At 40.8% G+C, this 14850-nt stretch overlaps 1 protein-coding gene across 11 annotated transcripts in view; it reads right to left on the reverse strand.

Annotated features, from left to right (window-relative positions):
- The window catches only part of ccdc88ab (coiled-coil and HOOK domain protein 88ab), a 399202-nt gene that overhangs the window by 25496 nt on the left and 358856 nt on the right, over positions 1–14850 (reverse strand). For 7 of the 11 annotated variants that reach the window (XM_043696005.2, XM_043696000.2, XM_043696008.2 and 4 more), the window contains one exon: positions 14085–14159. The exons of 1 other annotated variant lie outside the window; for it this stretch is intronic. In XM_043696005.2, the coding sequence (XP_043551940.1) occupies positions 14085–14159 (75 nt within the window). Of the gene's footprint in view, positions 1–2902; positions 2984–3125; positions 3183–3340; positions 3431–10503; positions 11843–12135; positions 12271–14084; positions 14160–14850 lie in introns of those variants that run through there. 3 more of the 11 variants (XM_087991393.1, XM_087991394.1, XM_043696010.2) reach the window with 3 other exon arrangements.

Raw genomic sequence — 14850 nt, forward strand, 5'->3', positions numbered from 1 at the left:
GGTACAGCCAGATAGTCAATTCTGGTTCGCTTTTTCATTCAAAGGGAAATCATTTACCTTCACGCTATTTTGTCAAGGTTACCATTAGTCTCCCACCATATATAATGAGGCTCTACGCAGGAGTCTGGAAACTCTTGATTTAACCTCGGGATCAGCGCTTCTGCAGTATCCTTACTGCTTCCCGAACAAAAGACAGCACAAGTTGGCAGCATGTTGGCTGAGATACAATACTGTGTTATTGGAAATGCCTAACATTACAATAAAGCGATGTAATGTCCTTAACCCTGCTAGCCTTCTCCCCACAGAAGGAGAGGGAGACCCACATGATTGTATCACTGTAACTAATGGAATTTGGAGCCCCGGACCGATTTGCAGGATTCACCACTTCAGAATCCGGATATGGAGCTTTTCATGGATGGGTCAGCATTTAGGAGTAAGGAGACAGGCCAGAACTGTGTCGAATATGCTGTACTGACTACCCCTGAGGTAGTCAAAGCGGGATCACTCCCTTCTCATCTGTCAGTGCAAGCAGCAGAGCTGATTGCCTTGACTGAGGCATGTAAATTGGCTAAGGGAAAGACAGTGAATATTTACACCGATAGCAGATATGCATTTGGGGTTGTACATGATTTTGGAACCCTGTGGAAACACAGAGGCTTCTTAACCTCCACTGGAAAGCCCATCACACACCGTGGCCTGATCTCTGACCTCCTGAAAGCAGTCCTATTGCCCAAATCAATTTCTGTGTGTAAATGATTCTAATACAAGGGCAGATTCAGCAGCAAGAACGGCAGCCCAGCAGCCGCCAAGTGATCACATTGACATGTGTATGACAAAAATTTGTACCCCAACAACAGACGTACGTGAGTTACAGTCACAGGCCACGCCGGAAGAAAAGCGTGAGTGGACGAAAGCATGATGCAGTGCGAGGGAAGGAGTATGGTGTGGCCCCAATGATAAACCCTGTCTACCGCAATCATTATTTCCATTCTATGCCAAACTGTCACACGGTAAGGACCATGTGTCAAAAGGGGGATGTATGACAGTATTTCAGCGCACTGGTACACTAAGGGATTTACTCATTACTCCTAGAAATATTGTGAACGTTGTGTTATCTGTGCCACTAATAATGTGGGGAGGGGAATACAGATGAGTCAGGCAGCACACCCCAACCCCAAAGACCCTTTGAACATTTACAGATGGATTTTATTGAACTAACACCCAGCGAAGGGAAAAGGTATTGTCTGGTAATAGTTGATATGTTTTCCAAATGAGTGAAACGTTCCCCACATCTAAACAGGATGCCAGTGCAGTAGCCAAGGCTCTGCTAACTGAAATAATCCCAAATGGGGCATCCCTGAAAGGCTCAGTGGCGACAATGGGACACCATTTGTCAATAATGCCCTACAACAGATCAGTGATTATTTGGGTATAAACAAGAGACAACATTGAGCCTACCAACGAGCGAGGGGTGGGGCAGTGGAAAGAGAAAATTGCTACCCTAAAAAAATTTTAAATTGACAAAATGTTGTGAGGAACTAGGGGTGGCATGGACAAAGGAACTTCCAATTGTGCTGATGTATATGAGATCCAGGAAGAGATAAAGAGCTAATCTTAACCTGTTGGAGATTTTGTTCAGTAGGGCGCCCAACACAGGAATTGGCCCAAGACCTAAGGTAAGACAGATAACAGGCCACTGTGAAGATGAGATGTAGTGTTTCTGTATAAAACTCTCTACACTTTTATCTCAAATACAGAATCAAGTGAAAACAGCACTACCTCAACCAGCAGAAGGGAAGCTGCATGATCTAGAACCTGGAGACTGGATAGTGGTGAAAGACTTCAGGAGGAAAAACTGGAAGGTGAAGAGGTGGCTGGGACCATTTCAAGTGCTCCTTACAACAAAGACAGCTGTTAAGATCGCCATTTTTAGTTATCTGGCTCTGTATTATTTTTAAATCTGGCTTTTTTTTTGGTTGTTGTCCTTGTTGTCATAAAATGACAAAAAGGAGGAAAATGTAATGGAACATTAACAAATTTTACATTTACTGTGAAATTTGAAAGAGAGTGCTTTTCTAAAATTTAATGCAGTGCTGAGCTTTGTAAACAATACTTTGATGAGGTTTGCAGCCAGCTTGTCTCTGTTTGAACTTTGTAAACATTCAACTTGACCTTGTGACAGTTTAATTCAGCGAAAGCTGAAGAACTGTTATGTCCAAGATCAGGGGATGAGAGAATAACAACTTCAGTTTTCCCAGTCTTTGCCCTTGACAGCATGATAAGAAACAGTATAAGACGAGTATCTGAATTATGCTCAAGTACCCCTTGCATAAGGCATTTTGTCAAGTGCAGAGGGTGGCTTTGCAAAGGCCTGTAATAAAATTTTTCTTTGCTCTTGCTAGCATTTGAGTCGAGTCGATTTAATTCCCACGACAGATATCATGTCTAAATGTGCAAATCAGATTTAAATATTTATATGAAGCCAGGCAGTGATAGTGGAAGCTACAATTTACCAATAAATCGTGCCTAATATGGTAACAACATGGGATTACTTTTGCATTTTTATTTTGTTGTAAAATGCAGATATTCTTGTTGGTCTCAGTTTAATACTGAATGCAATAGAAAATGAGGCAATTATATTACCGCCTGACCTAGTAATTTTAAAAACTCTACAAACAAGTAATAGTGCAAACATAAAACAGGTACTAAATCTAGCAGAATAAATAATATTTTCTCTCCAAACTTTTCTGTAGGTAAACTTTCTGAATCATCTAAGAATACTCATCCCAGGAAGCACTCACTGCAGTGCAGCACGCAGCCTGAATGAAAAATAAAAAAAAATGAGAATAATAACAGTATAAAAGTGGAAATGATTAAAAAAAGGTGGTCAGACAAGGCATACCTTTTACAGCATGAGCTGAAAGATTATTATTGTTATTGCTACTGAATGTCCTGCGACTATCAAGGCTGGCTAGTCTGGAAACTAAATGGAAATTGGGAAACAGCATGAGATAAAAATGAGCGGAGGACACTTTACCTTTGATCACTGAACCAGCTAAGGCAGGGATGCATTCAGTGTACCACAGGCTGAGCATGCTCATGGTTAGAAAAGAGCTGTGTCTTACAGATCAGAAAGCCAAGAATTTTCGAGGCAGTCCAACTGGACACGTTGGAACACAGCACTATAGGAAAAGCAGATAAACAGTAAAATAAGGGAATGGGCTGGACAGAAAATAGTAGTCCTTTCCGGTAACAGTAAAAGTGGAAAGCCAGGCTATTTCATGCCAAATGCAGATGTAGAGTAGAATATGCAGGAAGTTAATGTGACTTTATGACATACAACAAATATGACAAGGTATTCTGCACACTGTGGAGTAGTCAAGAGCAGAAGGAGCTGAAGTGCATCTGTAATAATTATTCTGTAACTCTGCTTGCTCAAATAGAAACAGTTAGTATCCATAAGTAGGAAGAAAAGGTTCATCATTACAACTACCATTGGTATTTAAATGATGTTTTTCAGTCAGGCTTTCTTAATTTTAATTTATTGGAGTTTTGTTTCTTAAATATATATTCAATGAGTATCAACATGTTACACTTGGACGTAAGTTCATTAAGAAGAGCAATTTCTGTGTAAAAAAAAGTGTCCTCAACCTATCCCATTCCTCTTAAGCTAGAAACAAATTATTGTCCAAATCATAACCATAAAACGACCCTATCAATGAATTTGGGGAAGGGTGCCTCTTCATTGTCCTGCAAAATGTCTACCATTTTGATGAAAATTTGAAAGCAAATGCTAGTTGAGATAATAAATTGTACTGTGATGCCTTAGCTACAGAAGTAGTACCTGTTTACAACAGTGGACTCTTCTAAATCTAAAGTGTCACACATCACCAAGTTTCTGAACAACATCTATTAGAAACTTGCTCCTAATTTCAACATTTGCAACTTAGTTCAGAAATTATTAAAGGAGTAAGGCATGTGTTCACTATTGCAGGGTTGAGCAAAAATCCCCATCATCTAAAATACTGGACAAAACACATACTTTTCAAAACTTTTAAAAGGTAAACGGCAGCTGGAATGAGTTACGTGGAGTATACACAATCACAATCCTTAGAACTGATGGCTGTCTGAAACTATTGCTCAGCCTGGAATTCCAATTTACACCTCTCTAAAAGAACAATAATTGAAACAGCCAGAGACAACTTCTAGATCTTGGGATATGCAGCACAGACTGTATGGGGCCTATGGAGAGCTCAGACATTCAACTTCAATTGAAACCCATTCACATATACAGTGAATGTTTGGGAAACCAATTGACTTCAAAAGGAAACACCAGAAACACAATAAACAACACAGATTTGAAGGGAGATAATGGGGCAAACAGTCTGTATAACTGCCAGCCTTGATCTCACCTGGATGAGAGAGCTTTAAATTGGCCGTAGCGGTCAGGTATGTAAACAATAGGTGCATTAGTCAGGGGTAAATGTAGAGTAATAGGGTAGGGAATGGGTCTGGGTGGGTTACTCTTGGGAGGGTCAGTGTGGACTTGTTGGGCCAAATGGCCTGTTTCTACACTGTAGGGATTCTATGATTCAAAACTGTCAAAACCCCAAAGTTCTGACCTCGATAGCAGGGAGCAGAAGGTCAGTAGTGACAGTGCATTGGGATCCCAAGCCTGATTAAAAGATTCTGTAATTGAAACTGTTGTCTTTTTGTTTTAATACAATAATGTTTAATCTAGCTAATAATGTATTTAATGGTATTACTGTCCTCTGATTGACAATTTCCCTGTTTATTGCATTTACCTGTATGTGTTATACTTACCTTCTGCATTGTAGAGGTTCTTTTGGCCTGAAACATCTGTCTATTGCCCTCTTCATTTCACATTCCTTAAATAAGCCCTGTACCTAGAACCAGGGATGTGGGGATGATTTGAACCACCTAAAAATCAGCAAATAACTGACTACAAACCAGAACCCTACACTATCAGCAAAGCAATGACAGGAAAAAAAACTTCGCAACTGCAGAATGTACACTTGAAGATAAACAGAAGATGTATGAATTATGGATTGAGCGTTTTGTGAGTTTGATTTAATTTTGATGCATATTTTTGCACAGGCAATGGCAGCTCTGAAGTGTATTGTCTGATGTTGGTCACTATGGTAAATTGGGGTCCCCTGTAAACCTGCACATTTTAATATTCCATATTTGGTATTTCCTGTGTAGCATGAAACCTTATTGAGTAGTCGTAGTGTTAGAGTAGTAACTAGCCTTCCATAAACATAAACAAAATATTTATCAGGTTCCACACTACCAATGAATGCAATGTTTTGAAAATAAGAAGGATTGTTCTTAGAAGCAATGAAAACTAACTTTCAAATGGAGGTAAGCAAAGGGACAATGGTCACCTGGCATCATGAGTAGCTAGCTGCCAATTATCAAATGCCGAGAAGTTTTAGACAGGTGATTGATACAGCATAGATGGCCAGCCCCCAAAATAAAATATATCAACAAGGATTGATGGTGAGAGATGGTTAGGAGCAAGAAAATCCAGGGAAATGTACTTGCATCTTCTTGGGAGTAAACCAGGAGCTCCCCTACATCAGCCTGAGGGAAGAACAGAGACAAAGACACTGAAAACCACTAGCCCCGCTTGTACATTCTATAGGACAGCTTCATGATTGGTGAAGCATTCTCAAGGCAAGGTGATGGCCTAATGGTATTATTATTGGACTATTAAACCAGAAACTCAGCTAATGTTCTGGGGAACCAGGTCTGAATTCCACCAAGGCAGATAGTGGAATCTGAATTCAACAGAAAACAATATCTGGAGTTAAGAAATTACTGATGGCTGTGAAATCATTGTTGATTGTGGGACAAACCCATCTGGTTCGCTAATGTCCTTCAGGGCAAGAAATCTATCATCCTCACCTGGTCTGGCCTACATGTGACTTTAGAGCTACAGCAATTGGTTGACTATCTCCTGACCTATGAAATGGCATAGGAGTTGATACAACTGAATGAATTACTATGAAGTCTCACAAAGAAATGAAACCAGACGGACTTAGGCACTGGAAAAGACAACAGCACAAACAGCCTTGTCAACCCTGTAAAGTTCTTCTTACTAACTTCAGGGGCCTGGTGCCAAATTTGGGACACACAGACTAGTCAAGACTACCCTGACACAGTCATACTTATAGACAAGGAAACCTCCTGCTGATTACCACATACTGTCCACCATTGGCTAATGAATCAGTATTCCTTCATGTTGAACAACACTTGGAGATTGCACTGAGGGTGGAAAGGACACTAAATGTTCTTTGGCTATGTGATTTCATTGTCCAACACCAGGAATGGCTTTGCAACAGCACTACGATTGGATCCTAAAGAATATAGCTGGGTCTCCGCAGATGGTTGGGGAACCAACAAGAGAGAAAAACATTTTGGATGCATCCAGTCAGCCTGTAGCAAATGTATCTGTCCAGGACCTAATCAGCAAGAGTGCCCATTTGCACAATCTCTGTAATGAAGTCCCATCTTCACTTTAATACACTTCATCATATTGTGTGACACCATCACCGTACTAAATGGGTCAGACTTTGAACAGATCGAGTAACTCAGGATTGGGCATCCATGAGGTGCTGTGGGCCAAGAACAGCAGAATCATACCCTAACACAATCTGCAACCTCATGGCTCAGCATATCTCCCACTCAGCCATTATATCAAGCCAAGGAATCAATTCTTGTTCAATGGAGAGTGCAGGAGGGCATGCCAGGAGCAGCACCAGGCATATCTAAAAGTGATATCAACATGGTGAAGATACAACCAGGACTACTTGAATGCCAAACAGCAAGTGATAGACAGACCTAAGCAGTCCCAAAACCAACAGATTATACCTAAGCTTTGCCATCCTGCCACATCCAGTCATGAATGCTGGTGGAAGAGGCAGCAACACAAATATTCCCATCCTCAATGACGAAGAGCTGAGTATATCAGTGCAAAAAAGGCTGAAGCATTTGTAACAATGTTCAGACAGAAATGATCCATCTCAGCCTCCTCCAGTCGTCCCCAGCATTACAGATATCAGTCTTCAGCCAATTTGATTCACTCTACATGATATTAAACAGTTGGAGGCACTGGATGCTGCAAAGATTATGGGGCCCTGACAACATTCTATCCACATTATTAGAGACTTGTGTTCCAAGTTCAGCAGATATAAGGGAAGGCAAATCTAATGTTGGCCTTGATTTCAACAGGAATGCAATATCAAAGTTGTTACAGCTATACAAGGCACTAGTTAGACTACACCTAGAAAACTTTTTCTCCATCATAAAGTCAGAAGTGGGAATGTTTTCCAATGATTGCACAATGATCAGCATCATTCACAGCTCCTCAGATACTGAAGCAGTCGATGTTCACAGCTTGTTGCATTTGAACAATGTCCAGGCCTGGGTTGACAAGTGACAAGTAACATTTGCGCCATACTAATGCTGGGCAATGACTGACTCCAATAAGAGACAATCTAACCATGCCCCTTGATCTTCAATGCTGTTAACATCACTAAATCCCCCACTATCAACATCCTGGGGGTTATCATTGACCAGAAACTCAACTGCAGTCACCATGTAAATACAGCAGCTCCAGGAGTAGGTCAGATGCTACGAATACTGCAGCAAATAACTCACCTCTGACTCCCAAAAGACTCTCTACCATCTACGAGGCACTAGTCAGGAGGGTGATGGAATATTCCCCACTTGCCTAGATGGGTATAGTTCCAACACCACTCAGGAAGCTTGACAATATCCAGCACAAAGCAGCCTGTTGGACAGACTTTATATCCACAAGCATCCATTCCCTCTACCATTAACACGGAGTAATAGCAGTACGTACAATAAACAAGATGCATTGCAGAAACTCACCAAAGATCCTTAGACAGGACCTTCCAAACCCAGCACCACTTCCATCTAGAGGGACAAGGCCAGCAGATGTCCGCAAAGTTTCCCTCCAAGCCAGCCACCATGCTGTCATGGAAAAAAATCAGCGATCCTTCACTGTTGTTGGATCAAAGTCCTGGAACTCCCTTCCTAAAGGCATTATGGATCTACTTATAGCACATGGACAGTGCTTCACGAAGGCACACGAGCTCCACATTCTCAAGGACTAGGGATATGCAATAAATATTAGCCAGCCAGAAAAGCCCATGTCTCATGAGTGAATAAAAATAACTGTCACACTTAGATACTTCCTTTGCCTAATTACTGATCTATCGTAACTAAACTGCTGCTTCTTAATGAACTGTCAGAAAATTGCTACATGTCACTGACTGCCTATTTAAGGTAACTGATCATGAAACCTCCAAAATCAACACTGGAAAGACCATACATCAACAAGTTTACACTGGAGAACCATTAGTCGTACAAGATCTGTGCTTGGAGAGGTAACATTTTATTTAAAAGCATTAAAAAAATCATGCTAGTTAAGAAAGGCATAAAGTTGGACTTTGGAAGTGTCAAACAATTGACAGGAACATATATTGTCTGAGATGCAGCCTAGTAAGCTAGACTAAATGAATTGTGGATCTTGAAACAGAAGAATCAAACTCTTCCAAAAAATGGCAAAGGGAAAATGAGACCTGGTGAAAAATAATCCTTAATTCACAAATCATTCATAAAGTATGAAGCATGTGACATAATTTTGAGGTAGAGTGAAGAATTCAAATATTGCTAAACATATTCCAAATTTTTCAAAGAAAAACTCACCTATTCTGTAAAAACTCTGATGATCTTTAACTCACCCATAAAAGTCCTAAATAAGTCAAAATATTTGTAATCACTTCGGTACAGAGTAGCAGCAACAACTCAAAGTTGCAGATTTCTTTTATCTTTATGGTGTCATGGAAACGTTGCCTATTCCAAATGTTCCTTGAACTGAACATTTCAGAGGATATTTAACAGTCGATCACATTTCTGTGGCAGGTTTTCTCTTACTGGATGCAACCAATGACAGTTATCACAGTCATGATCAATGAGATTTTGAACTGCAGATTTATGAACTGAATTTAAATTCTAGCAGCTGCTATTGTGGGATACAAATCCATTTCACCAGAGCATTAGCTTACTAGTCCAGTGACATTATTATTATGCCCCAGCTCCCCTTAAAGGCACAGATCTGATTCAAAGAGCTAAAACAACTAGTAGTAGTTGCCAAAGTCCCAGAGCAAAATAGGGTTGTTCTCATTAGAGAGAGATGAATATTAGTGGCTTGAACTTAAGGGTCACCATGTGTCAGGCGAGGGGCAAGGTTGAGAAGGTGGAAGCTTCACGACGACCTTAGCCAGGGTGAGAATTAACTGTCTTCTAAGATCTTAATAAAATGGATCAATGGGCTGAAAAATAGCAGATGGGAGTTCACTCTGGATAGATGCGAGCGTTGCATTTTGGTACAACCATAAGTGTAGGGCTTATACAATGGTAGGGCCTTGGGTAGTGGGGTTCAGGTACATTGTTCCTTAAAGTTTATGTCATATATAGACAGGGTGGTTAAAAAGGTGTTTGGCATGCTTGCCTTCATTGCTCAGTCTTTGAGTATAGGAGTTCAGAAGTCATGTTGAAGTTGTACAGGACACTGGTGTGGCTTCTTCTGGAATACTGGGTCCAGTTCTGGTTGCCCAGTTATAGGAATGATATTATTAAGCTGGAGAGGGTTCAGAAGAGACTCACCAGGATGTTGCTGGGTATGGAAAGTTTGAATTATAAAGAAAGGCTGGATAGGTTGGTACTTTTTTACAATGTTTAAAAGACATTTGAATAAGTACACAGGTAGGAAAGGTATGGAGGTATATGGGCCTGAAGAGGGCAGATAGTTTGAGATCATAGTCGGCATGGACTGGCTGGATCAAAGGGTCTGTTTCCATGCTGTATGACTCTATAAGCGCAAGTGGTTAACTCTTACAGCCCCCCTCCCTGAAGATGGGTATTTTGAACATGCCCTCAGGGATGAATCTCTGGCTAAATGCCATGGCTTTTTTTTGGGCTAAATTTTCATTGTGTTTCATAGAGGGTTTCTCTCTATGAGGCCTACTGGGGTTTTTCTTTTGCATGGATGTCTCAGATGCACCTCATTAGCCACCTACCACTTTTGGGAACATGGAATAGATAAGCACCTCTGTGAATGCTGTCATTTTGGAAGCCTGGTCTTGACCCTGGTCAAGCATTGGCAGTCTGGAGTTGCCTTCACATGCAAGGTAGTGGTACAGCAGCCATAGCCCAATGCTTCTGACAGCACAGAGGTGACACAGCAGACAGTGTCTTGCACATGTGATTCCACAGTGCAACCCCAAATCGCTGTTTAAGTACCAGGCTACACACTTTACCATTTTGTAATCACATCTAAACTCACAATCCTCTCAAAGCCACTACTACTCTGTCCCCAAAGACCACAGCCGCCCAGCATCACACCATTGTTCAATGTCAGGCCATTGCATAAAGGAAGGCCTTCATTTGATGTATAATATTAACTTTTATTTACAGGAACCAGCACATCAAACATAAATCAAATCAGAGGCTGCATTTCTCCCCCTCCCCTCTCCCAGCACACAAACTGCTTCAAGCAACAAGAATTTTACAGTCACTCAACCCAGCTCTCATATACTGGATCTGGTGTCAATTAAGTCCTATATGGTATGTAGCATCCCACAAAGCTGTGCTCTGTCATGCACAAGGGATTGTTTCTCCTTCTCAACATTCTCATTCTTCTCCTTAGAAATTTGCTATCGCTCTCCCAGTTCCTCAACATTCATCACATTCCCTAGTTGTCTGCATCATATGTGCAGACAGCACAACATGCTAGGATTATGCAGTACACTCTGTCTAGAGTAAATGCAGAGCCCCATTATACTAGTCCAAGCAGTGAAACCGCATCTTCAGTAGACCAATCACCTGCTCTATTGTGGCCTTGGTTAAAAAAAACGGGCTGCACTGCACCTCTGCTCCACAACGTCAGGGGGGCCTGCATAACAAAGCCATTAGCCATGTTTGCACAGGTTAGCCCTTGTCCCCTAATAACCAGCCTTGTAGGCATCTGGACTCTCAAACACAGTAGGAACAGAAGAGTTCTCCAGAATGTAGAGTTGTGGCAGATCCCAGCTTACTGAGCACAGACAAAGTGATACTGGTGATCACAGATCACTTGCACATTAATGGAATAGAATTCCTTCTATTGGATGAACGCTGTAGTGTTGTGATATGGTCTACTCACTGCAATATGCATATGGTCTATTGTGCCATGCATTTGGGGAAAGCCAGCAATGTTGCTGAAACTTACTATCCAGGCTGTAGCACTGACACTGTCACAGGGAAATGAGATGTAGAGGTGTAATCTTGCGCAGATGGCATTGGTGATGCACTTGTGGAGGATAATTGAGAGATCCTACACAGGTCCCCTTTTGCTCTCTGGAAGGAGCCAGTTGCAGAAACATTCAACATAGCTGATACATTGACAGCTACCAGGCCAGGACAGCCACCCATTTGACAGGTTGCATATCCCACTGCAGCAGCCGCATTGCTCACTCATCACATTTTGGGATATCCAGAGCTGTGGTTACAAGGACAAAATTGGGCATCAAGCAGTAACGACTCTGGTACTATGCTGCTTCTGATGAATCCTGATATGTCCTTCAACTGTGATCTCTTCATTTAGTGGAGGCTGTTTGGCTTCTGCTACAGGTTGCTGCTTCTCTGGGGCTTGTTAGCACATTGATTCCTCCTCCATCTCTGTGATGTTGTTACATGGAAGCAATCACAACATTCAATGTTTGGGTCCATTGGTTATGCTGGCACGCACCTGTATTAGGAACAAAAGGAACAGAAGATGTGCTTTTCAATGGAAATAGTCAACAGCCAAATCCTTTACAAATGGAAGCTTAACATGCTCCATCATAGAGTCTGATATTTTGCATTCTGATGACAGCAATGAATGACCCATTCACCATTTTGACATTGAACCTTATTTCAACAAGTCATGATACAAAGATAACAGCAGATTGTAAGCGTTGTATGGGCATTTATACCTATCTCTCTCAACCCCAAATTAATCACGACACGCATATTTGCATACGAGTCTTCCATTATACTTACAGTACAGGTGGAGATGTAATCAGTTCTGTACTCCTTGTCATCCTAGGACGTCTTGCCTTAGCTGTATACAAGATGGACTGCAGATGCCTCTTTTAAGGTCACCTATGATCACACTGTCTTCACAGAAATGTGTACCTGCAATTTGGAAGGACCACTAACATGGCTGACTAGTTATAACCAGCATTTGAATCCCACATCCTATAATGAATGTATTACACATGCATGATATGATTGCAAATGATTGAGGAGAAAGTGAGGTCTGCAGATGCTGGAGATCAGAGCTGAAAATGTGTTGCTGGAAAAGCGCAGCAGGTCAGGCAGCATCCAGGGAACAGGAGAATTGACGTTTCGGGCATAAGCCCTTCTTCAGGAACCTTGATGCAAACTTGAACTCTGCATGTGCACGAAAGATGCAACTGCCCCTTGAAGGATTTCTCGTAAAGTGCAGAAGTGGAACCCATGGTTTTTGGACACAATATGGAGACCTACTCCACTCATTCTAAGCATGGACCAAGCCACCTTCCATTCAAAAGACCACTATTAGCAATTGGCAGACCATGGAGGGCAACGTAGGTCATGCTGGCACCATCAGCAGTAGACTAATGATGGTCCTGAGCAGCTGTAATGTGTCAGATGTCAGTGTTCATGGATGGGAGTTGAGAGTTACCAGTGCCAGGGACTGTGTCTGAGAAATTAATACCAGGTGTCCAAGGTAGTGGTCCGAGGAGCATGCAGTGAGCTGGAGTCGCAGATACCCAAGACTTTCATATTGGGAGTTCTTGGTGTTTTGTTTCTATTCAATGGGTGATAGAATAGAAAGCTGCATATTAATTAAGTAAAATTTGGTGTTAATGAGGACAATAACAAGTAATAATCCTGGTTAAAAGACACTTTGCATTTGTAAAGCAAGAATCGCATCTCAATGCCTTAGACAATAAAAAAATGCAAGTTGGTGCACCCGATGCCAAGAAAAGCTCACTGGAATTCTTGTATGATTCTCTCAGATTTCTCACCACAGCTTAAGATTCTCCCAGCAGTGTACTTCAACAGTCACCATCTTTCTCATATGGAAAGGACCCCTCTCCCCACTACAGATAGGTTAATATCTGTTGTTGCATACATGGGTGTCTGGCTCTGATGGCCACACAGTCTTCCATTTCTAGCAAAATTTCATGGAGGCTGGAACACGTCGGGCTGCTGATCTGACCCCTCATTTGCAAACCTGCTTCCGGTTCAATTTTCAAAGCTTCCTCTGTTCAGCCGAGAGGATTCCACCCTGTATTTCATATGGGACGTATCTGACTAAAACCTTGGAAAAATGGAAATATAAATACTCGAACAAAGATGTCATAACTCCTCAGTCCACAAGTAACATCTAATTAAAATTATATTGCAAAATATTTGAAGTTTGTTCTAAATGTACTGACACTTCAACCACAGATTGATTAAATTATTTCTATTAATGTGATTAGTTAAATCATTAAACAGCTGACTGTTTTAGCTTACGGTTAAAAAATGCATTAAAAATATTTTTAATAGACTTTCAAAATAAAGGATACATTAATTTAAATGTAAGTAATTTGGTTTGAAGTTTAGTTACTTTTTATAATCAGTCTTGCTATAAATTCTTATACTGTTATAGCTTATACTTGCTGTGAGAAAACAGGATAAACCAGCTCTGTTGACTATTTCAGAATCTAACGTTAATTGGTTTGTGTTTTGTCGAAATGGATGTCACAATAGAATACATAAAAGTTGGAAAATGCTTGGCAAAGCAATTCAGCAATCAAGAACAGTGAAGGTATTATAAAAACAAAAACACAACAGAGCAATAAAGTTTGTGAAAATCAATCAAAAAATCATGTCAAATGCAAGCCAAACATAATACCACAAAGACAAATGTAATATGATGCAACTTATTTTAAACGCTATATCTACATAATGGTTACCTCGACTTCTTGAACCAGTGCTACAATTTTCGAAGTTAGGTCCATGAGCTAGCAAATCTTCATTTGAAGCAACACCTGAGAATTACATTTTCAGTGAGTAATTTTAAAGAGTTAAAACCTAATCTAAAAGAACTTCTTTTTGTTATTTATTTAAAAAATATGTGAACAAGGGAACTACATTTTTGTCAATGCAGCTTTTGCTAATTTTCAAGTTCATTTCACTTAGTCCTGTCATAATTCACTGGAGTACTATGGTGGAAATCAGGCACTGCTCTTACTGAAGTTGTCACTAAAGTTACATTTTTTAAAGAAATGCACAAACTACGCAAATTATCGGTTTCTTAGGTTGACAGAAAACAAGACATGGTTTCTACAGCTGGCCTAACCACTGTTTTAAACAAAACAGAATTTATTTATAATTGAACAAATGAGAACAGAATATAGACTAACATAACTTATCTGAAAACCCAATCAACTCTATTGCAACTTAATGATGGTGTTTCAAACACTTGTAAGATTCCCATAAACACCCCTTAGCAAAAAAATGGTAAATCAAACACAGGTTCTTACAGATAGGTGTCAGAGAGAGAGAGACGGAGGGGGAGGGGGGGGGGGGGTGGGAGAAGAGAGAGAGAGAAAGGGGGCGAGAGAGAGGGGGGTGAGAGAGAGAGAGAGAGAGAGAGAGAGAGAGAGAGAGAGAGAGAGAGAGAGAGAGAGAGAGAGTGAGTGAGTGAGAGAGAGAGAGAGAGAGAGAGAGAAAGAAAGA

Source organism: Chiloscyllium plagiosum, unplaced genomic scaffold, assembly GCF_037043375.1.
Source record: "Chiloscyllium plagiosum isolate Xiang-an unplaced genomic scaffold, Cpla_swu_hap1 HiC_scaffold_10, whole genome shotgun sequence".
In the NCBI taxonomy this organism is placed as follows: Eukaryota; Metazoa; Chordata; class Chondrichthyes; order Orectolobiformes; family Hemiscylliidae; genus Chiloscyllium; species Chiloscyllium plagiosum.